The sequence below is a fragment of the Tenrec ecaudatus genome, chromosome 1 (genome assembly GCF_050624435.1).
Source record: "Tenrec ecaudatus isolate mTenEca1 chromosome 1, mTenEca1.hap1, whole genome shotgun sequence".
NCBI classification, from domain to species: Eukaryota; Metazoa; Chordata; class Mammalia; order Afrosoricida; family Tenrecidae; genus Tenrec; species Tenrec ecaudatus.
In genome coordinates, this window is record NC_134530.1 from 22,383,865 (window position 1) to 22,411,849 (window position 27,985).

At 53.0% G+C, this 27,985-nt stretch overlaps 1 protein-coding gene across 1 annotated transcript; it reads left to right on the forward strand.

Moving 5' to 3' along the window:
* Positions 1-18: 18 nt before the first annotated feature.
* On the forward strand, positions 19-27,985 carry TMEM38A (transmembrane protein 38A). The gene is made up of 6 exons (XM_075555688.1): positions 19-142; positions 20,455-20,611; positions 22,318-22,502; positions 25,893-25,980; positions 27,014-27,131; positions 27,752-27,985. The coding sequence occupies exons 1-6, from the start codon at positions 19-21 to the stop codon at positions 27,983-27,985; spliced, it is 906 nt and encodes a 301-aa protein (XP_075411803.1).

A 27,985-nucleotide genomic window follows, 5' to 3' on the forward strand; every position in this document is an offset into this window, starting at 1 on the left:
GGCGGGCGGGCGAGGGCCATGGATTTGCTGTCGGCGCTGAGCCTGGGCGAGCTGGCACTCAGCTTCTCGCGGGTGCCTCTCTTCCCGGTCTTTGACCTCAGCTACTTCATCGTGTCCATCCTCTACCTCAAGTATGAGCCAGGTGAGCTAGCTGCGCTGGGGCGTGCAGGGGGCTGCCTGGAGGAGTAGGGAGCAGGGACAGCCCCGGGCCCTGCAGGGGAGCCGGAGCCAGGTCTGCTGGAGGTGGCTGGAGGTTTGGGGGAGGAGACAGCGTTGGCATCGTGGGGTGCTCTCCATCTGTCAAGAGCTGGGGGTGGGAAAGACCTGGGAGGGGCGGGGGAGGGGGGTAAACTGGTGAATGGAGTGGGAGGAAACTGGGGGGTGGGGGAGCAAACTCAGCCCCGAAGGATGGTGGAGTCTGGGAGACCCAGGAACTGTTTGGGGGGAGTAGGTGGCGCTGGCATCGTGGAGAGCTCCATCGGGTGTGGGCTAGAGGGTGAAAAAGGATTTGAGGAGGGGGCCAAGGAGAGTAGCCCCTAGGACCGGAGGAGCTGGGGTTCGGAGAGCAGTTAAGGGTGGGCGGGAAGGGGAGGAGCCAGCTTGTTCAGAAGACCCAGGGAACAGGTGTTGGGGATGGGGGAGACAGGCATGGCGTGGGCAGGGGGCGGGGGGGGGTCGACTGGCATGCACACAGCATGAGGGGTACAGATGGTGGCTGCTGGGAGGTCGGTGCTGCGGTTGAGCCATCTGCCCAGCCAGTCCCCAGGGATGACCTCTCTCCTCGTCCTTGGTGCCGAGTGTGACCGACAGCTGGGTGCCTATATAAGGAATGGCTATGCTGGGGACCGCCATCCAGTCCAGGGAAAGTGACACCGGTGGCCTCCCCCACCCCCACCCTGGGGACCTCTTTTCCCTTCCTTACCTTACTGGGGCCTCTGGAGCCCCGCACCCCAGCATGAGCTCAAATAGCCTTGACCTATCCTTTCTACTTGTCCCAGGGCTGAGGGACTTGGGTCACACCCCCCCACCCACACACCACCACCACCAAGCACCTCAACCTCCACTGGGACTCCCAGCAGGGGGGGACCCTGCTTCTGCAGTTTTGGGCAACAATGCCAAGATGAAGATTAATGGCCTCCTTAGTTTATGTTCTATTTTTATGCAAGGTTCCCCAGAGCAAACGTTTCTCTTCATATCCTAGCAGTTTACTAATTCTAGCACACCAGCCAGCCAAATGAACGGCAGCATTTAGCCTTAGCAAAGCGACCAGTCACCCCAACAACTTTGGGACCCTTTCTCCCTCTTAATGGTAAGTCACCTCTCAATTCTTGTCTCCCTACAAAAATAGCGTGTCCTCCCACCCCAGATGATAAAAGTAAATGCCCGTGTTTCTTTAAACACACAAACAAAACTGAAAAACACTAAAGGAAAAAAAAAGAGAATTCCAGTATAGTTAACTTCTAAAGTGACTGCCCTTCTCCACCCCTCCCGCTGCAGCTGTACCTAAACCCTACAGCTCATAGCAACCAATAGGACAGGCTCCAACTGCTCCATAGGGATTCTGAGGCTATAAACTGCTCCACAGGGGTCCTGGGGCTGTAAACTGCTCCACAGGGGTCCTAAGGCTGTAAACTGCTGCATAGGGGTTCTGAGGCTGTAAACTGCTCCATAGGAGTTCTGAGGCTGTAAACTGTTCCATAGGGGTTCTGAGGCTGTAAACTGCTCCATAGGGGTTCTGAGGCTGTAAATTGCTCCATAGGGGTCCTGAGGCTGTAAACTGCTGCATAGGGGTTCTGAGGCTGTAAACTGCTGCATAGGGGTTCTGAGGCTGTAAATCTTCATGGGATTAGAAGAACACCTCATCTTTCTCCCAAGGAGCAGTTGGCGTCTTTGAACTGCTAACCTGTGGTTAACAGCCTAACACTTAACCCACTGTGCCACCAGGGTACTTTGTTATAGACATACCTAAAACCTCACTGCCATCGAGTCAATTCCAACTCATAGCAAGCCTACAGGGCAGAGTAGAACTGCCTTTGTGGGTTTCTGAAGCTATAAAATTTTCTGGGAATAGACAGCCTCATCTGTCTCCTAAGGAGAGGCCAGTGGATTCGAACTGCTGACTTTGTGGTTAGCAGCTGAGCCTATAACCCACTTCACCGCCAGGGTACCTTTATGAAGATATAGTGCATGGTAAATGAGTACTCTCTTTCGTAAGGGTTCAGCACAAAGCTGGTTCCTATGGGGCAGGTTAAAATGGTTCCAAATATCCAACTTTTCCAAACTGCTGTACCACTCCATCATCTCTAGGAACAGCTGCCCCTCATCAGCTCTTTTCTCTCCCTCTCATGCCTTTGGGTTCCATAATTCACAAAACTCAGGATCACAAAAAGAGCAGCCTCTCACAGAACTCTGGATCCCTCCAGGAAATGGCTCATGACGGCGAGGAATCCCAAATCTGTGCATCAGGTGTCCGACAGGAGGGACTAATGAGCCCCAAATGGCAGACCCCACAGCAGGCTTGGCAGGGTGCAGAAGCTGGCGAATCAGATCAGACAACAGACTGCTGGCTCAGGCAGTGTGTGTGTGTGTGTGTGTGTGTGTGTGTGTGTGTATGATGATGATGAAGAACTGAATGCAGGATCCAATGCAAGAGCGAGACCTTCGCCGGATTACTTGTCAGTGTGTTTGCCTCAGACCACACCTACCATCAAGGCAGTGCAAGAGTGACTTGAATAATGGTGGTGGGCTAGTGACTCGAGTCACATCATTTTTTTTCCTGATTAATTTTTTTTTCTTAAGTCATCTTATTGTGGGCCCGTACAACGCTTATCACAATCTATACATCCATCCATTGTGTCAAGCACATTTGTACATTTGTTGCCATCATCATTCTCAAAACATTTGCTTTCTGCTGGAGCCCATGGTATCAGCTCCTCATTGTTGCCCCTCCCTCCCTGTCCCTACCCTCATGAACTCTTGATAATTTATAAATGTTATTTTTTTTCATGTCTTACACTGTCCGATGTCTCCCTTCACCCACTTTTCTGTTGTCTGTTCCCCAGGGAGGGGTTATATGTGGATCCTTGTGATCAGTTCCCACTTTCTCTCCCACCTTCCCCTTCCCCTCCTGGTATCACTACTCTCATGATTGGTCCTGAGGGGTTTAACTGTCCTGGATTCCCTGTGTTTCCAGCCCTTTTCTGTACCAGTGTACATGCTCTGGTCTAGCCAGATTTGTAAGGTAGAATTGGGGAGTCACATCTTCTAGTAAAGTAGCGACTCAACATACATCCCACCCTGATCCTGCCTTCCCGACTTACAGACAGTCCGTTCCCGATTGGTGCCATAAGCACAGGCATGTTGTACTTGGGTGCCATTGAGTCAGCCCCGACTCCCAGGGTTCCCACATGCAATAGAATGAAGCTTTGCTGCTGTCTCATCCTAAACTGTTCGGTGTCCATCCATCATTGCAGCCACTGTGTCCATCTATCTCCTAGAGGGTCTTCCTCTTTTTCATGAACCCCCTATTTACTAAACATGCTGTCCTTCTCCAGGGACTTACTAGGTTCCTCCTGACAACACGCCCAAATACCTACGACACAGTCTTACTGTCCTCCATTCTAAGGACTCTGCATGTGCTGCTCCCAGCAGGGTTGGTCCTCCGGCAGTCCGTTCCATTTTCCGTATCCTTCACCAGTGTCATCCTTCAAAGGTTTCGTTAATCTTCCTGACTCATTGTCCAGCTTTCACGGGCATATGTGGCTTGGGTCAGGCGCCCCTGAGCCCTCAAAGGGGACACCTCTGCTCTCTGGACACTTTAAAGCTGTCATGCGCTATGTCCTTTCAATTCCTGACTGCTGCTTCCATGGGCATTGTTTGTGAATCCAGAAAAAAGGAAATCCTTGACAACTTCAGTCTTTCCTCCATGTATCTTGTTCCTCCTTCTTGGTCCAGTGGCGTAGTCCTACCTCCCCCCACCCCACTCTTGTGGGAGTCCCAAAGACCATGCCTAAGAGCTGTATTAAGTGATTCACTGTGCTGGCTGCATCTGGTCTAATGCAAATAAAGTTATCTTCTCTTTTGCTTTTTTTTTTTTCGCTGTTGTTCACTGTGTGCTTTTTTTTCCCCCCCACCCCTACCTACTTGCCAGAGCCTACGTCTTTAAAAGCTATTCTGGAGAGCAGCCACTTTGCAAAACAAAATAAGCTATGTTCTGTGTGTGACTGAAAGGTAGGCTGTATTTCCTGCCTGGATAAGGTCTCCTGGTGGCCCTGGCCAGGCTCCCGGGTGAGTGCAGAACCCATGAAAACTAAGCCAAGCCCCCTGCCTTCGAAGGGATCCTGACGTTTGGCGACCCCCTATGTTACAGGGTAGAACTTCATAGAGTTTCCAGGCTGTAATTTTTATGCAAATCGATGGTCAGGCCTGTGTTTTTAGGGGCCCTGGGGTGGGTTTCAACGGATAACCTTTAGGCAAGTAGCCAGGAGAAAACCATCTGCCATCAAGAGACCCACAGAACCCACATGCAGAGGAAGGCAGGAGGCCCGCTTCTCAGAGGCCCTAAAAGCCAGGACACGGCCTTTGGGTGCCTGCCGGAGGATCAGGAGATTACTGTGAGAGTAAATCATCGGAGCTGGAAGCTCTAGTGGAATAGTGGGCGGCACTGAGCTGCTAACCGCGAGGCTAGCAGTTGGAGCCCACCAGCCACTTCTTGGGAGAAAGAGGAGGCTTTCAGCTCCATCAAGATCGCCAGCCTCTCCCGTTGAGGATTGCAACACGGTCCTGGAGGCATTGTTCATGAGGTGGATGAACAAGACGGTCGTGAATTCATTCTGCACTGCCATCATTGACAGAACCATGGCCACTTGGGGTATCAAGACCTTCGACACTTCTTTCCAAGGTCTCTGGATCATGTGATGCTGAGCAAACCCTCAGGATTCAGGGTTCATCTGTCAGGACTAGCATGGACCTTCAGCCTCCCCACCTGCAAGAAACACTGAAAACATGAAAATAACATGTGCAGGGTTTTGTTTGTTTGAATATAATTGGTGAAAGTGAAAGAAAAAAAAAAAGATCGCTGTCTTGGAAACGCACCGGGACTGTTCTGTCTTGGCCTGGAGGGCCGCGATGAGTCAGAATCCATGTGATGGCAGTGAGTTTGGCTTGGGTTTGAAAAGTAGGGGAGCCTGAAGGTTCCCCCAAAGGTGAAACAATTTAGTGGTAACCATCCTTGGTTGTATACTTAAAGCTTGTGAGAGTCTCCTCCCCACGCCCCCCCCCATCTGGTAAAAAGGGAGATGACAAATTTTGCTATGTTGACCATTTAAAAGTGTACAACGTAGTGGCGTGGATTATAGTCCCTGTGTGGTGCAAACATGAGCACGATCGATTTCTAAAAGAGTTTCCATCACCCCAAAGAGAAACTCAAGTCCTTAAGCAATACTCAATGCTCTACTTCCCTCCTCTCCTCAAGGAGCCTGGTGGTGTGCTGGTTAGCTAGTGGGCTACTAACTGCCAAGTCAGCAGTTCAAAGCCAATAGCCTCCCCCCAGGAGAATGGTGAGGCTTGTGACTCACATAGAGTTGTAGCTCGGGAGCCCACAGGGGTAGTTCTAGTCTGACCCATTAGGTCGCTGTCCGTCAGAATGGACTCAGTGGCAGTGAGTTCTGTTGTGTTTTGTCCTTAGCTCTCCTCCCCCTACCAGCCCCAGAGCTCCTAGCTGTCCGTATGCATTTATCTAGAAATTCTGGAAATTGTGTTTAAGTGGGATCCTAATATTCTGGACGTCCACCCAGGGCAGCATCTATCAGGACTTCGTCTTTCCTTCTGGCTGAATTCCTTTGTGCGGATGGACCCCGCTGTGTTCATTCTTTAGTCTGCCAAGAGACATTTGAGTGTTTCCACCTTTTCGTTATTGAACAAAACACTGCTGAGAAAATGGCTTTGCAAGTACCTGTTCCTGATGTCACCTGGGGGCTTTTTGGGGGTGATATTATATTTTATGATAATTTTAAATTAATTTCTTTAGCATTATTCTTCAGAACTTACGTGGATCAGAAGGCTTCAAATCATTTGTGGGGGGGGGAACCCATCTTTTTAAAAAATCATTTTATTGGAGGCTCATATAACTTCTATTACAATCCAGACATCCTTCCATTGTGTCAAGCACATTTGTACATGTGTTGCCATCATCGTTCTCAAAACATTTGCTTTCGACTTGAGCCCTTGGTATCAGCGCCTCATTTTCTCCCCTCCCTCTCCCACCCTCCCTCCCTTCCTCATGAACCCTTGATAATATATAAATTATTATTATTTTGTCATGTCTTACACTCTCCAATGTCTCCCTTTACCCACTTTTCTGTTGTCCATCTCCCCCACCCTCCCCTTCCCCTCCTGGTATCTCCAGTCTCCACCTGGGGGCTTTAAACTACCTCTTTTCCCCCAGGCTTGGGCTCCACTCCAGACCCCAAAATCTGGATATCTGGGCCGGGGCCCAATGCATGAGCGTCTTTCAAGCACCCCACCCCCAGTGACTTCAGTAGCCTGCCTAGCTTGAGAACTCCCAGCCCAGTCCCACACTCTCCTTTCTTCACTGGCGACACAGAGGCTCAGCAAGATTAAATAGCCGTGACTCTTGAGGCCCCGTGGCTGGTGGATGGGACGAGCTGTGGGCTTGACCCTCCCAACCTTTAGTTAGGAGTCAGACGTGAATCGTTTGTTCTGCCCACCGTGCAGGTCAGTGACCTCACCGCTCTCCTCTGGCTCTGTTTGCTCCTCTGTGAATGGGTGGTTTGTAAAATATATACCAGCCTTCCCTTTCCTGGTTCCTGTGAGGACCTTTTAGAAATAGTCACTGGTAGCACCAGGGCACCTTGACAAGCCTCTCGTTTTGTAAGGCTGGGATGGGATGTGTTACCTGGGCGACACGTTTTCTGGGGCAGGCTTTGGAGAGACCCCTGAGCAGGGGGGCGGAGCTCAGAGCGTGGTCCTCTGGCTCACAGTGGCTGAAAGGCAGACTCCCAGGCTCCACCCATCCTGCTGGGTGCGGGTGGGGTGGGGCTCAGAATCTGCCTCTGAACCTGAGCCCAGGTTTCTCCGTGCACTTTGGAGCTGAGGAGACGGGCACAGCTTTTTAAACCCACAGCTCTTGAGGAGTCCCTGGGAGATTTGAATGGTTAAGTGCCACAAGGTTGATGGTTTGAATCCACCAGCTGCCTGCTGAGCCAGAATCCCCTAGACAGCAACTCAAAACAGCATCGTGCAGTGTTATTCCAGATGTTTCAGCTTGAGCAGCCATGGGGTAGCCTTGCTCCTACCAAGGGCCTTTGGGATCTTTAGAACATCGTTCCAGGGTCTCATGGTCAAGCATGTCATTAACTTGCCCCCTAACGGGGTGGCTGGGACTGCAGGTGAGGCTGCGGTGTTAGCTGGTGTCAGGGATTTCCTGGGCCAGGTGTTCCCACCCCTGGGCTAGAGTGATAGGGAAAGATGGACCCAAGGGAGAGAGGGAGGGAGGGAAGGAAGAAGGGAGTTAGGAAGGAAGGAAGGAAGGAAGGAAAAAGATCGAAAGGAGACAGAGAAAGAAAGAAAATGCCTCCACATTGGAAAGGAAGAGGGAAACTGGGAACTCCTCAGGGACAGGCAAGTCGGGGCCTAGCTCACCTGGGGACCCTCGAGCCCTGGGAAGGGGAAGCGGTGGCGGTGGGCTACAGGTATGAATGAATGAAGCAACGCATGAGTGAGTGAATGGAAATGCTGACCCAGCCACAGAACTCTCCAGACTGCTCTTTCTCAGACTTGGCTACCTGTCAGAATCACCTGAGGAGGGGCGGGGCTGGGAGGCTGGGTGGGTGGGCCTTAGAAACCTGCTGTGTCCTGGAGGTACCCCCTACTACACCAAGCAGGATTTGGTGCAGGGGTGTGTGTGTGTGTGTGTGTGTGTGTGTGTGTGTGTGTGTGTGTGTGTGTGTGTGTGTGTGTGAGAGAGAGAGAGAGAGAGAGAGAGAGAATATATATGCTTTTTTGGTGACAGGGTTTGCCTCCTTCGAGTATGACCCTTGTCGGCAACCTTGTCTAAATCGTCCCACCACTGCTAGTGTCCAGTCTTTGTTTGTAAGCGTCTCATCTTACCCTTTGAGACGCAGCTGTCAACTTGACCCCCTCAGAGATCAGTCCTTGAGAAAGCACACTGCTCCCGGCTGACCCGGAGACACTGTGGCCGGGTCTCAGGCCACAGCAAGAAAGCCAAGGCCGCCATACAGCGAGCTCCATGGAGTTTTGGTTTCCTGATGTATTGAATGGTGCGTTTATGCCAGACTGCCACCTACGAAGAGGAGCCCTGGTGGTGTAGTGGCTACATCTGGGGCGGCTTCGATCCGCACAATCGGCAGTTCAAAACCACCAGCAGCTCCGAGGAAGAAAGACTGGGCTTTTCTACTCCTGTAAACAGTTACAGTCTCGGAAACCCGCAGGGGCTGCCTCTGACTCCATGGCAGCGAGTTTGGCTCGTTGAGTGTGCAGTCGCATGATGAAGAGGCTGGAAACCGCGTCTGCACGACCAAAGTGTGACGGAGACACAAAGCGTCCGTTGGGAAAATGGTGCCCGCAGACTTGCTTGATGCAAGGTGGCCACTCGCCACCGATTTATAAAAACAAAACCCCTCCGTCTGTGTGGGGCTCGAGAAAACAAGATCTGCCTGGACCTTCCTAAATAAGTGCAACTGTTGTCCGGCTCAAGTAGCTCTGCTGGCACCGTGGTTAAAGGCCGGGGCTGCTACCCTCAAGGTCCGTAGTTCGCAACCACGGCCGTTCCGTGGGAGGAAGAGGCGGCTTTCTACCACCGCAGAGTTGATAGTGCTGGAAGCTCACAGCGGGGCAATGCTATCCTGTCCTGTCGGCCGCTGCGAGTCCGCAGCGACTCGATGGCAGCGAGTTTGGTTTGGGTTGTCTGGTTCGAGGCTGACTCCCGGGGAAAGTTTCAGAGCCGTAAGCTTTACGATGATCGCAGGGCAAGAGTTCCTGGTGTCCTTCCAGCCTCCGTGCCCCCAGAGGGTCGGAGCCCATGGGAATGTGTGGCTCTTCTCTTCCCCGCACTTTCGGATCAGGATTCTTAGAGAGCATTTGAGATTTTTTAAAGTTTGGTCATTGTAGCTGGGCACCATCTAGTTCTTCTGGTCTCCTGGGACAGGAAGCAGTTCTCTCCCATCCCTTCATCCTCATGCAACCCAGTTTGAGACCAGTTTCCTCCACAGTATTTTCTCAACTGCAGGTCTCATGCTCAGATACGAGTGAAATGAGCCAGGTGGGGGGGGCACAGCGCTGATTTCTCCTGAGAATCTGGAAATCTGGGCTTGCAGCTAGCTCCGTGTACTTGAATCTTCAAGGGCAGTGGGGGACCTGTGGCAGCATTCTCGCCTCCCATGTGGGAGACCTGGGCTCAATTCCCAGCCAGTGCACCTCCTACAGAGCCACCACCCTTCACCCTATGTGTTGTCTGGGAGGCTTACAGGCTCAGACACACCAGGAAGAAAGGCCTGGCATGGTGAAAAAGCTGTGGATCACACCAGAACACTTCTCAACACAGTGCTGGGGAGCGAGCCCCCCATGTCAACAGGTACTAAAAATATTCAGTGGCTGCAACAACGACACAAAGACACAAGCATACTAAGGATCGTGGGGACCGTGGAGGGCCAGGCAGTGTCCCGTTCTGTTGTGTGTGCGGCTCCGTGAGTCAGGGGCAGACTCCGTGGCGGTTGTCAACCGTTCTCACACTCTTCAGATGACGTGGAGGGGACATCCCCTAGCTCTCTGCTTTAGGACAGTGGTAGAGGAACCGCTGCTCCTCCAAACTGAGGAGAAAACGGGGGCATGGGCTGAGCTGGGGGGCACGGCGTGGTTCAGAGACCCACACTTGTCTTAGAGTTGCCAGGAGATCCGCCAGGAGACCACATGCTTTAGATCAGTGGTGCTCCACCTTCCCCGTGCCGCGACCCTTTCACACAGTTCCTCATGTTGTGGTGACCCCCAACCAGAATGTTATTTTCATTGCTACTTCATCACTGTCATTGTGCTACTGCTATGAACAGTCTTATAAATATCTGATAGGCAGGATGTATTTTCATTGTTACAAATTGAATATCATGAAAGCATTGTGATGAATCACAAAGACAATATGTCATTCTATATTGTGAAATATTTATTTCTAATGACAAATCAATGAAATTTTCTGGAAGCCTTGTGTAGCATGGGTAACAGCCTTCACGCCGGGTACTCATGTGGGTGTGTCTGCATGTGGGCAGACCCTCCTGGAGACGGAGAGAGGAGTGGTATCTCTATCTCGGTTCTTAAGACAATCAGAAATATGTGTTTTCAGATGGTCTTAGGCGACCCTTGTGAAAGGGTCATTCGACCCCCGTAGGGGTTGCAGCCCACAGATTGAGCATGCTGCTATAGATAAAGTATGAGAAACAACGGTGGTGCCGACTGGGCGTTTGAGAACATCCCAGCAATGTCCCTGCCATGTGCAAATGGGACACTGACCCTGGCATGGAGCGCTACAGAGCCCTCCCAGGCCACAGGCAGGGCCCAAGGTCTTGCCTCTCATCCACAGGGAAGCAGAGGGACAGGATTTTTCTCCAACATAGCACCGCTGGTAAGTGCCGACCTCTAGCCTTTAGGTTAGCAGTACAAAGCACCGACTCTGTGTCACCCATGGACCTGGGCATTCAGTCGCATCCCGTTATACCACAGGTCCACAGGTGGGGCGACTCCCCCAGAGTTCTGTTCTTTTTTTTTAACCAGTTTGATTGGCACTTCATCCACATGATTACAATTCAGTAATTCAGTCATGTCAAGAAGAGTTGTACAGTCATCACCACCTTCCATCCTACAACATTTTCTTCCTATGCTCCTTGTTAATCATGAGGTTGTTGTGGTTTTTTGAGGCAAAAATAGACACAACGGAACAGTCTCGCATCGAACGATGTCTGCATGCTTCATTCAGAGCCATGGATTATGCTCTTCGCATGGTCCTACTATTATTAATATCCTGTTCCGAACGGCTCTGCCACCATTAACATCAACGCAGTGCCGCTAAAGCAAACACTGCCTTCTTCACCATGGTCGCCATTGGTCATTTGATTTCTTTCTTTTTAAAGTAGTTTTCCTGATTTAACAGTCACATATCATACACTTCCAAAGTTAAATAACTTTTTAAAAGAGTTGTATAGACATCATCACAATCAATTCCAAGGCTCCCTCCCCCTCCCCTATGTTTCTTAAGACCAAACTCACTGCCTTCAACCCAATGCCAACTCACCCAAAACAACAACAAGTCCTATCCTATCGATGGGAATGAGGAGGGGGCAGAGGGGAGACCCAAAGCCCATTAATAGTGCATTGGACATCCCTGTCAGAAGGGCCACAAGGAAGAGACGAGCCAGTCAGGGTGCCGTACACCCAATAAAACACACAACTTTCCTCTAGGCCTTTAATGCTTCCTACCCCCCGTCACTGTCATGACCCCAATTCTACCTTACAAATCCGGCTAACCCAGAGCATGTACACTGATACAGATAAGAGCAAGGAACCCAGGGAACCCAGGACAGATAAACCCTCAGGACCAATAATGGGAGTAGCGAGATTAGGATGAGAAGAGAAGTGTGTGCGTGTCTGACGGGGGGGGGGGGGGCGGGGGGGGACGGGTGAGTAAAGGGGAACCAATCACAATGATCAACATAGGACCCCCTCCCAGGGAGACAGACAACAGAAAAGTGGGTGAATGGAGACAGCAATTGGTGTAAGACATGAAATAAAAATTTATAAATTATCAAGAGTTCATGGAGGGAGGGAGGGAAAAAATGAGGAACTGATATCAAGGGTTCAAGTTGAAAGCAAATGTTTTGAAAAGGATGATGGCAACATAGGTACAAATGTGCTAGACACAATGGATATATGTATGGTTTGTGATAAGCGCTGTATGAACCCCCAATAAAATGATTTAAAAAAAAAAAAAGACAATGCCAACTCATAGCGACCCTGTGGGTTTCTGAGACCAGCTTTTTATGGGAATGGAAAGCCCTGCCTTTCTCCCTCAGAGCAGCTGGTGGTTTCGAACTGCTGCCCTTTCAGTTCACAGCCCGACATGTAACCACTCTGCAGCAGGGCTCCTTGTTACCTAAGACACGATTGAAATAAAAAAATCTATTCACGGAAATTTCTGTCCACAAGCAGCTTCCATTTCACTTTGGTTCCAGGAACACATCTTGCCCAATTGCTAAGGACCAAGACTTTCTCTGTTTGCTCGCTCTCAAGAGCCCTTTGAGATGAAAGCTAGCACTGGGTGACCGCCTTTTCCAGGTCTGGCAACACCTCCTCGAGTTTAGCACCGGAAGTCCCAAATCCAAGAAAACCTTGGTCTCAGGCAAACTGGGGCATTGGTTTTCCAAAGTGGGTGCCATTGCCCCTGGAAGGTGCTGGAATGATCCAGGGGGGCTGTGAAAGCAGACACCTACACTTTATCCTGGGCGATGGGCAACCTGTGTTTGCCAGGTGGACACCAAGTGATTTTGTTTGTGAAACAGGGGTGGCAGTCTAAAAAAGTGTGGGGACCTCAGCTAGAGGATGCATGGCCACCGAGTCCATTCTGATGGGCAGCGACCTGCTTTCTTGGTTGGCGGGTTCAGACCACCAACCTCTTAAATGAGGAGATGAGTGGAAACCAAGAGTGCCACCTGAGAGCCAGGGCACCCTGGGTGTTGATGGCGGTGTCTGGCACTGTCGAGAAGTTCCGATTCACAGCACATGACACCACCCAGCTCTGCGCCATCCCCACAATTGCTCATGTTTGTGCCCATGGTGCAGCCACCGTGTCAACCCGTCTGGTTGAGGATCTTCCTCGTTTTCACTGCCCCTCCACTTTGCCAAGCATGCCATCCTTCTCCAGGGACCATGCCCAAAGTACGTGACAGGAGACCTCACCATCCTTCCCCCACAGCTCCGTTTGTTCTGCTGGTGGTCCGTGGGACTTTCCATCTTCTTCGCCTGCACCCTAACTCCAATACATCCATCCATCCATATTCCGTCACTCTTCCTATTCAATGTCCCACTTCCATGTGCAGATCGATAGCATCCCCAATACGCATACAATCAAACTGAGGTCCAGACGTGGAGGGGGCCTCACCCGTGTCCACCCAATGACTTGGCGAAGGCCTATGTTTGGAAGTGAGAGGGCATGTGGTGCGGGGAAGGGCTCTGGAGCTCAGGGACTGGTTTCTGGGCCACTGGCGGGCTCTGCAGCCTCAGTCTTCTCATCTGTGGCCATGGGGAGCCTCCTCCCTCCTAGGTGTGCTGGGTGGAGCTCAGTTATGCCAGGAGGGGAGATGATACCTCACACAGCACTGCCTCTTCCCATTGCTGTCATGCAGCAGGGAGCTCTGTGACTCTCTTCTTGCGGCAGTGGAAGAGACTGTGACCCACAGCCACCCTGTGTGGGAGGGACCAGAACTGCCCAGCTGAAACCTTCACAAAAGCCCATCGCCAGACCATTCATCTGTGGCGACGTTGGTGGATTCAAACTACCAACCTTTGGCTTGGCAGGCAAGCGCTTACTCGTGGCACCCGGCCTCCTTGGAGGAAAGTATAGCCCCAAACAAAACAAAGCAACACCAATCTCAGGGCCAGCGAGTCGATTCCAACCCATAACAACCCTATCCGACAGGGTAGAACTGTCCCTAAGACTGTTAGTCTCTCCAGAGCCAGGAGCCTCACCTTTCTCTGGAGGATTTGCAAAGTTGACCTTGCAGTTAGCTCAGTGCAAAACCCAGGACACAGGACTCCCAGGAGAAAACCCTGCCAGGGTGGGGATTGTTTATTCAAGGGCAGGGCAGAGCAAACCTGAATGTGGACTTTTCTATTCTATCAGGGCTCGGGCACAGAGTATGCCCGGGGCCTGCTCATGCAGCCCCACCCCACGTCCTAGCCCTGGGCTCCTGGGACAGGCAGGCCCAGAGGGCACAAGCAAAAGCCCTGGAAAGAATTCAACCCCCCGGGTTATTTTTAGATGGAGAAGTATCCATTTCTGCAGAAACACAGGTTCCTAGGGCCAACCACCTGTCCAGAGGATTACCTCTCAGTAGGCTGTGTTTTAAATAGAAGTCCATCAGAAAGACATTATGCTGGGGGGGGGGAGGGACTGGTTACAGGGGGCCTTCAGACAACCTTGAGGGTGGGGAGCAGACGTACTTGAGCTCTGACTCCAGGGTGAGAGAGTTGTTAGCTGCTGTGGGGTCTGTGCTGGCTCATGGGAACCCCTGGAACTTGCACCCCTTCCTACAGGAAGCCTTCCCTGACTGCCTTCACTAGGTCAGGTTCCTAGGCAGACCCATGTACCACATGCTATGTCCCCTTAAAACAAAACCACACGCATTGCCATCAAGTTGATTTAGACTCAGCAGCCGCGTCGGACAGGGCAGCGCTGTCCCACGGGTTCCCAAGGCTGTGATCTATATGTGAGGCACCCTCATGGCATCTTGGGTTGACAGCCTAGCAGTTCAAACCCACTCATCACTCCTCCTATCAAGATTTCTTGTCTCGGGAACCCACAGGGGCATGTCGACTTTGCCCTGCAGGGTCACGATGAATCGGAACCGACGCAATGCCAGTGAGCTGTGTTTGTGTAGTTGGTCTTGTTTAAATCTCTACGTGGGAACCAGCTTTCTCCCAGGGAGCCACTGGGGCTGTGGTCCACCGGCATTTCAGCCACTAAGCACTTCCCATGGAGCCAATCAAGTCCGGTTCTGAGGTTCCAGGTAGATGTGGATTTGGGGAGGACACCTGGGTATTGCACACGGTTCAGCTTTGGTTGGAGTGCACCAGAGGCCCCTTCAAGGGAAGGCCTGGTCATCTGCTTCCAAAAGCAGCCAGCCAGTGAAAGTCCCACGGATCGCCACGGTTCCATCCCATGGGACGTGGGGTCACCCCGAGTCTGGAGCCAAGTGGACAGCAGCTGGCAGCCGCCACCACCATGACACATCGGGTCTGAGCTGGGCTATAGCTCAATTCTGAGGTCCCTCTCGAGTCGGGAGACTGGTGGGAGAGGGAAGGGGTTAATATGATAAGTCACAGGGTGCGGCTTCAGGAGACTCTTGCAATATTGTTGGGAGATAACCTCCCCATTTACACGGGTTCTAAAGACATTCTGTGGGCATAAAAGCAGAAGAACCTGATTCTTGGACCCCTGAGGCGGTCTGCAGTGGTCTGTAGTTTCTAACCACCAGCCACTCCTTGGGAGGAAGACGAGACTTTCAACACCCACAAAGAGCTACCATCTGGGGAGGTGGGGGGAAGGAAGTGGTGTTAACCAACCCAGGGACAATGGAACAATAAGTGATCCAAAACCAGTGGCAAGGAGGGTGTAAGAGGCCTGGTAGGGATTGATCAAGGGCAATGGAACTGAGAGGAATTACTGAAACCCAAATGAAGGCTGAGCATGAGAGTGGGACAAGAGGAAAGTAAAAGGAAATAGAGGAAAGAACTAGGAGGCAAAGGACATTTATAGAGGTTTAAATGCAGGCATGTACATATGTAAATATCTATGATGATGGGCAAATAGATCTATATGCAGATATGTATAGGTTTAGTTTTAAGGTAGCAGATGGACATTGGACCTCCACTCAAGTACTCCCTCAATGCAAGAATACTTTGTTCTATTAAACCGGCATTCCATGATGCTCACCTCCCTGACACAATGGCTGAATACAAAGGAGGTGCATAAGCGAATGTGAAGAAAGCTGATGGTGCCTGGCTATATATCTGGGATCTTAAAGGCTTGAAGGTAAACAAGCAGTCATCTAGCTGAGAAGCAACAAAGCCCACAAGGAAGAAGCACACCAGCCTGTATGATCACAAGGTGTCGAAGGGATCAGGCATCAAAGGGAAAAAAAATGGGGTCATTGAGAGGGATCATGAGGGGGAGTGTGGAGTGGAGACCCAAAGCCCATCTGTAGGCAACTGGATATCCCCTTACAGAAGGGTCGTGGGGAGGAAATGAGCCAGCCAGGGTGCAGTACAGCAATGATGAAGCATACAACTTTCCTCTAGTTCTTAAATGTACACCCCCCCCACTATTATGATCCCAACTCTGCCTTACAAATCCAGCTAGACCAGAGGATGTACACTGGTACAGATAGGAACTGGAAACACAGGGAATCCAGGACAGATGAACCCCCTCAGGACCAGTGGTGACAGTGGCGATACCTGGAGGGTAGAGGGAGGATGGGGTGGAAAGGGGGAACTGATTACAAGATCTACATATAACCTCCTCTCTGGGAGACGGACAACAGAAAAGTGGGTAAAGGGAGACATGGGACAGTATAAGATATGACAAATAATAATAATTTATAAATTATCAAGGGTTCATGGGGGAGGGGGAAGGGAAGGGAAAATGAGGAGCTGATACCAAGGGCTCCAGTAGAAAGCAAATGTTTTGAGAATGATGAGGGTAATAAATGTACAAAATGCTGGACATGATGGATGGATGTATGGATTGTGATAAGAGTTGTACGAGCTCCCAATAAAATGATTTTTTTTAAAGTTACCAGTCTCTGAAACCACAGGGGGCAGTTCTCCCATCCTACAGCGTCCCTACGAGTTGGCCGCTATGTGATGACAGTGTTTGAGTTTGACCTTAAATTGGACCCCAGTGTTCTGTTTGGGTCGTAAGCGTATTTATAAAAAGCCAGAACGCGGCCCGCCGTGTTTGTTGCTGAGCGCGAGGTGTGTGATTTGAAACCACCTGCAGCCCCGAGGGAGAGGGTGATGCTCGGACTCCAGTAAAGCGTCACAGTCCGGGAACCCCGCGGCGCTTCTACTCGGTCCTGTAGGGCAGGGGGGCGCAATACGTCGATCGCGATCTACTGTAGGTCAATCGCAAATGTATAGATCGCATGGCATTAAAAAAAATAGACGTAAGCTTGTCATCAATCCCGTCACTTAATTGATAGCGCAGCCAATCAGATGCAATCGTAGGTGTGGTGTCAAACGCATGCGCAAACAACTGCACTAAGTGCAGCAAAACCGACACGCTAAGTTATCGCCAATTTGTAGACCTAGGTTTTTCCCTCTTAAACGTAAGAAAGGGCATTAAAATGAGTGGGGGGGAGCTGGACCAAGTAAGACAAAAACGTAGCACTTTTACACGGAATGGGAGATTTTGACACCACAAGCCGACATTCAGAAGTCCAGAGCGGATGAACAGTTCTGGAAATTACTCGCAGAGGGAAAGTGCCCAAACATGAGAAAACGTGCTACCTCCTTGATTGCGTTACTCGGCTCTACTGATTGATGTGAGTCAGCCTTTCCCCACATAAAGATCATTAAGTCCAAGTACCGTTCCACCATCACTGATGGTCATTTGGAAGTGTGCTTGAGGCTGGCTGTCAGCGCTATTGTCCAGACTACGCATCCCTGACTCACTCCATTAAGTGCAAGTCATCAGAGCCAACTCAGGTCATGACAAAGAATGACCATCGTTAATTGTGTTGTTGTGCAATATGGAATCGTGCGATTATGCAAGCTACATAAGCATACTTTGTACCTATAAAGAATTCTCAATGCATTTATGAATGAATGTAATAAATAAATATATGTTTTGCATTTTTGTAGCTGGTAGATCATTTTATTAGTAGCTCGCGTGCTGAAAAAGCGTGAGCTCCCCTGCTGTAGGGTCACTGAGTCGAACCCACTCCATGGCGGTGAGCTTGGCTCTGAGTTCTCTCGGCTAAGTTTGTGATATTAATTCCGTTTATCTTGTGCAACTAACATCACGGCCCCTTTCCCAACAAGCCCAGTGCCCCCTAAGCAGTGACGCCTCCCTCCCACCCCACCCCCAATTCCTGGGGACCACCCGTAAGCTCCAGCCTCTCCCTGTCTGCCTGTTTCAGTGGCGCGAGTTGCTCCGACGGCATTCCCCATTTTGTGTCTGCTCTTGCTCACTTAGCGTCACATTTTCAAGGTTCAAAACTTCCTTTACGGCCGTACTGACTGCTCACCTTCACCTTCCACCCTATTAATTGGGGAATTAAAAAAAATTCTTCTTTGATCTTGAGAGGTTAAGACAAAATTAGTTCAAAATTAGCTCCACGTTCCCATCACTCAGCTCCCCCCAGTGACGAGCGTCATGTAAAACCACAGCTCCATATTCAATCCAGGACAACTAGAAACAACCCCCAAGCTCATAGCAGCTGCATAGGTAGGACAGGGTAGAACCGCTTCTCGGGGTTTCCGAGATTCTAGCTCCATATGGGATAGAAAGCCTCATCTTTCTCCTGAGGAGCCACAGCTCATTCTGAACTGCTAACAGCCAAAGTATACCCGCCACAGCACTAGGACTGCTTAGGGCAGTTCCAGGGTGCAGTGACACTGCAGACCTCCCCTAGCAGTGTGTCCAGCCCAGCACGAGGGCAGTGGTAGACTCCTCGCCTCCCACGGGGGAGACCCGGGTTTAGTTCCTGGAGAATGCAGCTCACACACAGCCACCACTCGCCTGCCGGCGGAGGCTTCTGGATTGCTCAGAGGCTGAACAGGTTTCAGTGGAGTCCACAGACTATGAATAAAGGCCTGGTGATCTAATTCTGAAGATCAACCGATGCCAACTCTGGATCTCCACAATCCGAACCATAAGCCATCACAGGAGTGGGACAGGTGTCAGCAGTCATCCTGTGGTGGCTGCGGCTAGAGTCGATGGCAGCTCACAGCCAGTCACATATGGCAGCCCCTGGGTGGATCTGCAGGGCCTTGTCCCATGTGGGAGTGGCCAGTCTCCCGAGTTAATAGATGGCACGAGTCCACTTACCTGAAGCCCAGTGATGGGGACAGAGGGCGGCTTTGCAGAGGGTCTCGTGCTCCGCGCCTGTGAGCCGCTGCTCAGGGCAGGCTCCACGTTCCTCACTCAGCAAGCTCCTTCGTCGCTGTTTGTCATCCATCAGACCCTTCTTTATTAGTGGCTATCCTTAGTGGCAGGAGCCCTGGTGGCCTCACGGGTGACCAGTTGGGCTGCTAACCCCAAGGGCAGCAGTTCAACTCCACGGGGAGAAAGATGAGGCTGTCTGCTCCTATCAAGATTGACAACCTCGGCTCGGGACTGTGAAGGAACAGCTCCGAATTGCCTGGAGGGCACCAGGTGTTCCTTCTGTGTCCTGAGCTGCAGAAACCGTGAAGTTACCTTTCTTTCCCTTTTAAATGTGATCCTCTTGCATGTTGTTATTGTAAACATTTGTAACCGGACCCAGTGCTGCTGCAGCACAGCGCTTTTGGGGTTAAGAGCGTCTTCTCCCGGGGTTCTGGGGGCTGAGGGCAGGACCTCACAGGTCACCAGGGCTGCGTGCTCTGAAGGTGTGAGGGGAGCACGCCTCCTGGCCTCTTCCCGAGTCTAGTGGCTCCAGGCGTCCCCCGACTTGTCCCAGAGGCTTCTGTTTCAGAATGGTTCCGGCTCGATGACTGCCATAAACTCGGCCCTCACCTGCCTTGCTCTGTGGCATCCTGATCTGAGTAGGGATCCAGCAGCAGGGCCCCGTCGGAGATGGTGGCCGACCACGCTTCTTCGAGATGGGTGTTGCTCTCCAGCATCCTGCCACGGTCCTTCCTGCTGCGTTTCAGGAGGAGACTGATGATGGGGAGACTGGGCGACTAGCAGGTCTCCGGGGAGCTACGTACATCCAAAGAGGTGCAGGCAGCCATCATCTTTGAGGGGGGCCCAGTTGTTTGTATCGTACTCCTGGTTACTACGTAATGTATGCGGCCGTATACTCAGCCTGTGTTGATGATAGAAGTGACTGAACCAGAACCATGGAGCCCTGCTCTGGCCACTCTGATCTGTGCCTCTGCTCCCATCCATTGCGACCCTATAAGGCAATGTACAACTGCCCCTGTGGGTTTCCGAGACTGTAAGTCTTCACGGGAATAGAAAGTTTCCTCTTTCTCCAGAGGAGTGGCTGATGGATTTGAACTGCTGACCTTGCGGTTAGCTGTCCAACTCAGCCCACTGAGCTGCGGGGGGGGGGTGTCCTCCCTCCTTCATAAGGCACCAGTTATATCGGATCAGTACCCAAATGCACAGACACCCCTAAACAAGGTGAGGCTCACAGGTACCAGATTAGATTATGTGGTGGGTGCGGGGCAGTGGGGTGAGGACTGGGGTGCTTTGGCACAATTGAAGCCCCGACACTGAGCCAGGGGGAAAGGGATGGACCTAGTACTGCCTTGACTTGCGGTGTGACCTTGGGCCGCACACAACCTCTCTGATCTTGGCTCTCCCTGGGGCCAGTGAGCGTGCTCAGCATGGGCAGGCGATCTGGTGGCAGCTGACCTGTGTGTGTGTGAGGGCAGAGCTTGTGCCGGGCTCCCTGAAGGCTGATGGTGAGGGACCCCCACCCAGACCCCCGCCATGTCCGTCCCCAGGTGCGGTCGAGCTCTCCCGGCGCCACCCCATCGCATCCTGGCTCTGTGCCATGCTGCACTGCTTTGGGAGCTACATCCTGGCCGACCTCCTGCTCGGGGAGCCGCTCATTGACTACTTCAGCAACAACTCCAGCGTCCTGCTGGCCTCCGCCGTCTGGTGAGTCTCCGGGAGCCAGGCTGGGGGCCGGGTGTGTCACTTGAGCTGGCTGTCCAGGCTGTGGGAGAGCCTGGGACCCTGCAGACCAATGACAGGTCACCCCAATCACCTCATCCCTCGTGCCCCCTGGCCTCCCAGCAGGTGGAGGTGGTTCAGGGCAAGCTCCAACAAATGTGTGAGATGGTCATTATGGGGCGAAGTGGGCAGGTGGAGTCAGGGGGGCCCCCGAGAACTGGGTTTTGCTGACCTGCTTGTTCTCAGGGTATAGATGCATTTAGGTGCCCCGGTGGTACAAATACGAATTGGGTTGCCAACAGCAAGGTCAGCAGTTCAAAACCGCCAGCTGCTCCTCAGGAGAAAGACCTGACTTTCTACTCCCATAAAGAGTGACTGTCTTGGAAGCCCACAGGGCAGTTCTCCCCCGTCCCGAAGGGTCGCTGAGTCAGAAATGACTTGATGGCAGTGAGTCTTTCTTTTTTGGTGGCACAGTTGAGTGCTCGGCTGGGAATTGAAAAGTGGGCAGTTCGGACCCACCAACAGCACCTTGGAAGAAAATCTGGCCACCTACTTCCAGACAGATGACAGCCAAGAAAAAACTCTCGGGGACCATGCTATTCCATTGTCACTTGTGGTCGGAATGAGCGGGCATCGGTGCAGCAGCACCTCACAGCCATGGAAGCACATGGGTGGTCCTGCATCCCTCCCACCTGTCGTGGGGCATGCATCTCTGCATCCTAAAGCTGAGCCCCCCCAGTGTCTAAAGACGGGTCCCTCTCTGGTGCAAACGGGGTGTGCTTGACCGCTGATCTGAAGGCTGGCTGTTTGAACCCTCCCAAGGCCTGGTGACCCCCTGCCATACAGATGACAATCAAGGAAACCCCATGGACAGTTCTACCCTGCAACCAAGGGGGTTGCCGTGGCAACTGCCAACAGCAGGTGTTAAAACTCTCAGGTCCCAGAGCCAGGGAAGTACAGCTTTCTATAAGGCAGGACCACACCAGAGGCTGTGCTCGGAGATAAGGTGACAGCAAGCTGGAATGAGAGGAGGCCCTTCTAACTGGCAAGCAGAGTGGGAGAAGCTAGGTGGGTAGGAATTCTGCAGGGTCCAGGATGGAGGGCTGGCCCTTGGGGCCAGGTACCAGTTTGCAAGGGCTGATGTGTGTGGCCCAGGATATGAGAACCTGCTAAGGGGAAGGCTTCTCAGCTGCTCTGGAAGGGAAGCAAGAGTCCCCAGGTGGTGCCAAGGGATCACTCTTGGCTATTAACCAAGAGCTAACCTGCTGAAGAAAGACCTGGCAGTTGACTTGTTTATTGCATTCAAGTTGACACCGACTCCTGGTGACCTCAGGTGTGCAGAACAGATCGGCTCTGCCAGGTTTTCAAGGCTGCCACCCTTGGGAAGTGGATCGCCATGCCTGTTTTCCAGGGTGCCTCTGAGTGGGTTCAAACCCTCAACCTTTTGGTTGGTGGCTTAGGCGCCTGCCCAGGCTACAGCCAGGCAATGCCTATGGAGAGGTTCTACCTTTCTGTCTCTATGACAAGTTCTGTGTTCCTGAAGAAACAAAAAGCTGAAAGGGAGCAGGCCCACCTCTGGCCAGGGTGTCCCTGCAGCACAGCTCTGAGAGAGAGAGCGACCCTGCGGCCCCTGCCGCCCTTCCTGGGGCCCTGGCCAGTCCCGCCTGACACCTGGCATCGTCTCCCCAAAGGTACCTGATCTTCTTCTGCCCCCTGGACCTCTTCTACAAGTGCGTCTGCTTCCTGCCCATCAAGCTCATCTTCGTGGCCATGAAGGAGGTGGTGAGGGTCCGCAAGATCGCCGTGGGCATCCACCACGCCCACCACCACTATCACCATGGCTGGTTCGTCATGATTGCCACCGGCTGGGTCAAAGGTAAGCAGGGAAGAAAGAGTGACCATGGCCCCACCTGAGTGGTACTGATCAGACCCCCATTAGCACAGCTGCTGTCCAGATCTCATCAGGCAACACCTCTGAGGTGCGTGAGCCCTGGTGGCGCTGTCGGGTAATCGTTGGACTGCTAACCACAGAGTCTGCGGTTCAAAACCACCAGCTGCTCTGCAGGCCAAAGACGAGGCCGTCTGCCCTCATAAAGATGTACAGATGTACAGAAACCCCGTATAAGGCTGTTAGAGTAAACCAGCCTCTGACAACTGTGGGGTCCGTAGGTACAAATAACATATAAAGATCATAGTAATGTCATATGAGATAGGAGAGGTAGGAGAGAGGGTAAAATAAAGGAGTCAAACACATTTCATGGTAGCATACTCACCTCTGGGACGGCCATGATCTCAGCAGCCAGGTCTGCAGACAGAGAGAGAGAGAGAGAGAGAGAGAGAGAGAGAGAGAGAATCTTTACTGTCTTGGGATATTTATAGGTAGCCATAAGACATGCATATTCAGTAGTTACATACATCATAAGGTGGGTGGTAACCACAGTAAGGTCCTTGAGCTCACAGGTGAGGAAACCTAATGCCTGCATTGGGGGAAGGCATGAGGGGGGATGGGTGCCACAGGGGGAGAGGGGGAGGAGGGAGGAGATAACAAGAATGTCCACTTCTACAGGGAGACAGAATCAACCATGTATTCACTTTAAGGCAGCAAAGCTGTTAGGGGGGAGTCTGTGGGAATGACATTTAAAGCAGGATAATGTACTTGGACTTCACCTCTGGCTTTCCAGATTTCCTCTGTTAGAAGTTAGGGAATAGAGTCCTGGTCCTATCTTCCCCCCTGTTAGTTTCCCACAGAAGGCCTCTCTGAGTTGTAGTCACCTCGACCACTGTGGTTTGGGGGGCTGGGATACATGCGAAGATTATTCCAGAAACGTAACCATGAAAGGTCCCTGGGGAAGACGGTGACCAGACAAGAATAATAGATGTTTCTAGGGCAGGGTTTCTCAGCCCCCGCAATTTGGGGCCTGATGGAACCCCCTCATCACAGCATGCAGAAGAAAGGACCTGGCAGTTAGTTTCCAGTTCTATTCTGACACCCAGGGGTCTCACTGGGTCAGAACCTCCTTGTCGGCAACTGGGTCAGTCCTAATGTAGCACTTGCTGCTTAACAGAACTACCCAGGGCCCCGGAAGAAATTGTTGGCAGATGCTGGGGAGCACACACGGGGCTCACCATGAGTCCCGGTTGACCTCACATGGCTGGTTAGGTTCCTGGGACAGCTGTCACCCAAAGGACACGATATCGTGTATTTGTATCACCAGCAGTGGCTTTCAGGGCATTTTGGAGACTGGAAATTCAAATTCGGGATCAGCTCTAGGGGAGCGTGCTTTCTTGTCATTGGCCCCTGGGGCCCCTTTGCTTTCCTTGGCATCTGTCTTACTGAGTCGTGTGTGTGTGTGTGTGTGTGTGTGTGTGGGTGAGTCTTTACTTTGTTCCTTCTATGGGACACCTGTCGTTCTGTCTGTCTTTACTTTGTTCCTTTTATGGGACACCTGTCTGTCTGTCTGTTATGGGACACCCGCTCAGAAAGGATTAGGTGCAGCCCCCGCGCTCACCCCACATCCCCACGTGACCTCAATCACAAAACAGAGAAAGACCCTGTTTCCAAGCAGGGCCACACTGGGGGTACAAAGATTAGGACATCCACATTTTTCTTTTCTTTTCTGGGGGACACAGCTTGAGCCATGGCAGGCTGGGTCCTTCTCTGTGGGGAGAGGGGCCTCTTGTACATGGCAGGGTGCTGAGCAGCTTTCCTAGCCCCCACCTGCTAGATGCCAGCAGTAACCCTCCCTCCAACTGTGACAACCAACTGTCTCTGTGCAGTGCCATTGTCCCGTCCCCACTGAGAACCATCCTGTGAGGCTGCATTTCAGCCCCCTGCCGGTAGAGATCAGGCCCCTCTGTTGGCTCACCTATTTTCTTCCAACTGGGGGTCCCTAAGCCTTTCCATTCGCTGGTTCCTTTGGGATATGTGGGAAGAATCTTCCAGAAATTGAACAGTTCTCTCTCCACCGGACTCTCTAGTCTCTCTCTGCAGGAAGCCCGGACCACTTCCCCAGGCCTACAGCATCCCCCCAGGGCAGGCAGCTTGGGAAGGATTGACCGCTTACGGTCTGTCGGAGGAGGAGAGAAGCTGGGAGGATTCTGGAAGTCTGGTCAGGGGGCACCTAGGCAGACCCCTCTGCACCAGAGACCTGCCTTGCAGGGGTCCCCGAAGACGGTGAGGAGACTGAGTGCTGCTGGGACAGAAATGCCACAAGGGGAGACTGCTGCCCTCTCCCAGCTCGGAGGGCCAGGTAGACGGGGACAGGGTGCCCACTCCAGGGGAAGGTGCTCTCTGTCCACTCTCGGCCGCTGCAGCTTCTTCTCCGCGTCCTCCCCAGGCATCTGTCTTCCGTGGGCCTTGCTGGCCTGGCTCTGTGTCTGAGCTGCTCCTTATGTCTCACCCTATGCAGATAGGGCCTTGGGACCCTCACAGAGGGAAACTGCTCCCACACGGATCGTGGGTGTTAGCTGCCGTCCAGCCAATCTGGACTCGTGGCGAAGCAACAGGTTTGGAATTCCCTTCAGAAACGGATCGTCAGGCCTTTCTTCCACGGCACCCAGCAAACACAAACAAACAACCCCTCACTTTCAGAAGGCTGACTACAGTGATCCTAGAGGACAGGGTAGGACTGACAGTGACTCTTTATAGGCGTAGGAAGCTCTGCCTCAGCGTGGCCGACTTGTGGTCAGCAGCCTAGTGTCCAGGCCCCCAGGGCTCCTGCCAGGCACTTCTGGGTGGGTTTAAATCACCAAACTTTTGTTTAGTAGTTGAGCCCTTACGTACCTGCAGCACCCAGCGACTCTTGTCCACAGCTTTAGGGGTTAGCACTTCCCACATCTTGGAAACAGGCAGCCTCATCTTTCTCCTGTGGAGCGGCTGGTGAGTTTGAACAGCTCAACTTCCGGTTAGCAGCGGAGTGCTTAAGCACTGCACCACCAGGCCTTCTACACATAGGAGAGGGCTTCAGAAAGCTTGGGAAAATGTCATTCTCTCCCTCCCTCTCCCCAGCCCCTACCCCGTTATCGTTTAATGCTATTTTCCCACAAACCTTTGGAAGCCCCCTTGGAACCTAGGTGGGGGATGGGGACACAATTCTGCCCACAGCAGCACTTCACGCCGGCTCTGCTCTGAGTGTGCCCTGTGCCCCTCTGAGCCTCCATCTCCCTGCCTTCCCCTGTTCCCCCTCGCATACCCCACTGCGTGTCCCTTGGGGGAAGTCCCTCGGGAGCCGAGCAGGGTGGCTCCTTCAGACGCCCCTGCCCGCAGGCTCGGGAGTCGCCCTCATGTCCAACGTGGAGCAGCTGCTCCGAGGCGTCTGGAAACCGGAGACCAACGAGCTCCTGCACATGTCCTTGTGAGTACCGCCCACCCTCTCGTCCCCTGGCAGCCGAAGCTGGCCCCCCCCACCTCCAGGAGCTCCTCCAGGAGCTTCCAGAGGGGCAGGGCAATGCTAAAAAGATCTCAGAGGGGGCACCACAGCCCCCCTCTCCAGGGTGGGTACAGGCGGAGCTGCAGAGTGAAGTCAGCAGGATTTTCAGTAGGGAGGGAGCCCTGGACTCCCAGCTCTGTGAGGCAGGAACAAGAAGCCAGGCTGTGGAGCCATGTCTGGGGTCTGGGGAGGGGAGCATATGGTTGTTGGGGGCGAGGACCAGCAGGGAAGTGTGCAGGAGAGAGTGAGTGCCCGTGGGGTGGGGCTGTGAACGCCCAAGTTTTTCCTGGATCAGTCATGTGGGCATGGCTGGGATCGGCTTTCCAGCGCCCCGCTGCAGAATCCAGTTGTTGGTATAGACCAGTGGTTCTCCACCTGTGGGTCACAACCCCTCTGGGGGTCGAATGACCCTTTTCACAGGGGTCGGCTAATACATCCTGCCTATCAGATATTTACATGATGATTCATAACGGTAGCAAAATGACAGTGATGAAGTAGCAATGAAAATAATGTTATGGTTGGGGAGTCAGCACAACATGAGGAGCTGTCTGAAAGGGTCGCGGCATTAGGAAGGTTGAGAACCACTGGTATAGACTATCAGGGTGGCCTAAGGCCCACTGTGGAACCCATTGTGAGTACAGAGATTGGGGACAGCCCCCCCCCCATGAATCCCATTGTTGGCACAAACCATCTGGGGTGGCCCAAGCCCCAGGTACACAAAGACACTCCTATAGGGCAGGACATTCCAAAGACTTAGACTTCACCTCCCAGAACTCAAGAGCAAAGGTCAGACCTCATTTGGGACAGGTTTTAACCCTTTCCTGCAAAGGACGGCACCACCTGTCTCAAGCCATCCCACTGCGGAGGAGCTGGGGTGGGGTGGGCGGGATGTGGGGTGCTCGGGAGCAGAGTGCCCAGCCCTCTGGGCGCCCCGCTCAGCCGCGCCCCTCCCGTCCAGCCCCACCAAAGCCAGCCTGTACGGAGCCGTGCTCTTCACCCTCCAGCAGACTCGCTGGCTGCCCGTCTCCAAAGCCAGCCTCGTCTTCAGCTTCACCATGTTCATGGTGTCCTGCAAGGTGGGCCTAGGGGGCGGGGCGGGGGAGGGCCTCCGGCGGGTCACAGGGCACAGGAAGGGGAGGGGCTTCGAGGCAAGGGTCTCTGGGTTTAGGCGGGGTGGGATCTGAGTACAGCGGAGTCCTGTAGGTTGGTGGGAGGGGGCGATTAGAGTTTGGGGTTGTCGAGAGCAAAGGCCCTGGGAGTGCAGGCGGGAAGGCCCCCCCCTCCCAATAGACTGGAGGTCGGAGGTCCTGCTGGTCCTATTTGGACTGGGGATCTAGGAGGAGGGGCCTCAGGGCCACGCCCTCCTCCCTGCGTGCTGCAGGTTGAGCTAGATGTCCCCTGCACAGGGCTGTGGACCCCCGGGTGTGAGCCCTGGTTTCAGGGGAGGAGATGGGGAACAGCACCCCAAGTCTCCTTGCGCCCCCGTGTGAGCTATGCGACACCAGGTCGTGCCCGCACTTTCTCATCCTAGTGGATGCCAGTCTTGGTTTGAGCGCCCAAACCCAACTTCTCCAGGATGGTTGGCTCCCCTTCTGAGGGTGGATACTGCGGGCAGAGAGCTGCCTGCCTCCACCTCTGACCCTGCTGACCTCTGCCTCCTGTTCCCCACCTGCTCTTCCCCCCACCCCCACCCCAGGTGTTCCTGACGGCCACCCACTCCCATGGCTCCCCCTTCGACGTCCTGGAGAGCTACATCTGCCCCGTGCTGTTTGGGGCCACCTTGGGGGCTGACCATCACCATGACAACCATGGAGGCCACGGCGGGGCCCACGGTGGCAGCCCGGGCGCCGCACACTCACCCCTGCCCTCCAAGTTAAAGGAGGAGCTGAGCGAGGGGTCCAGAAAGAAGAAGGCGAAGAAGGCGGATTAG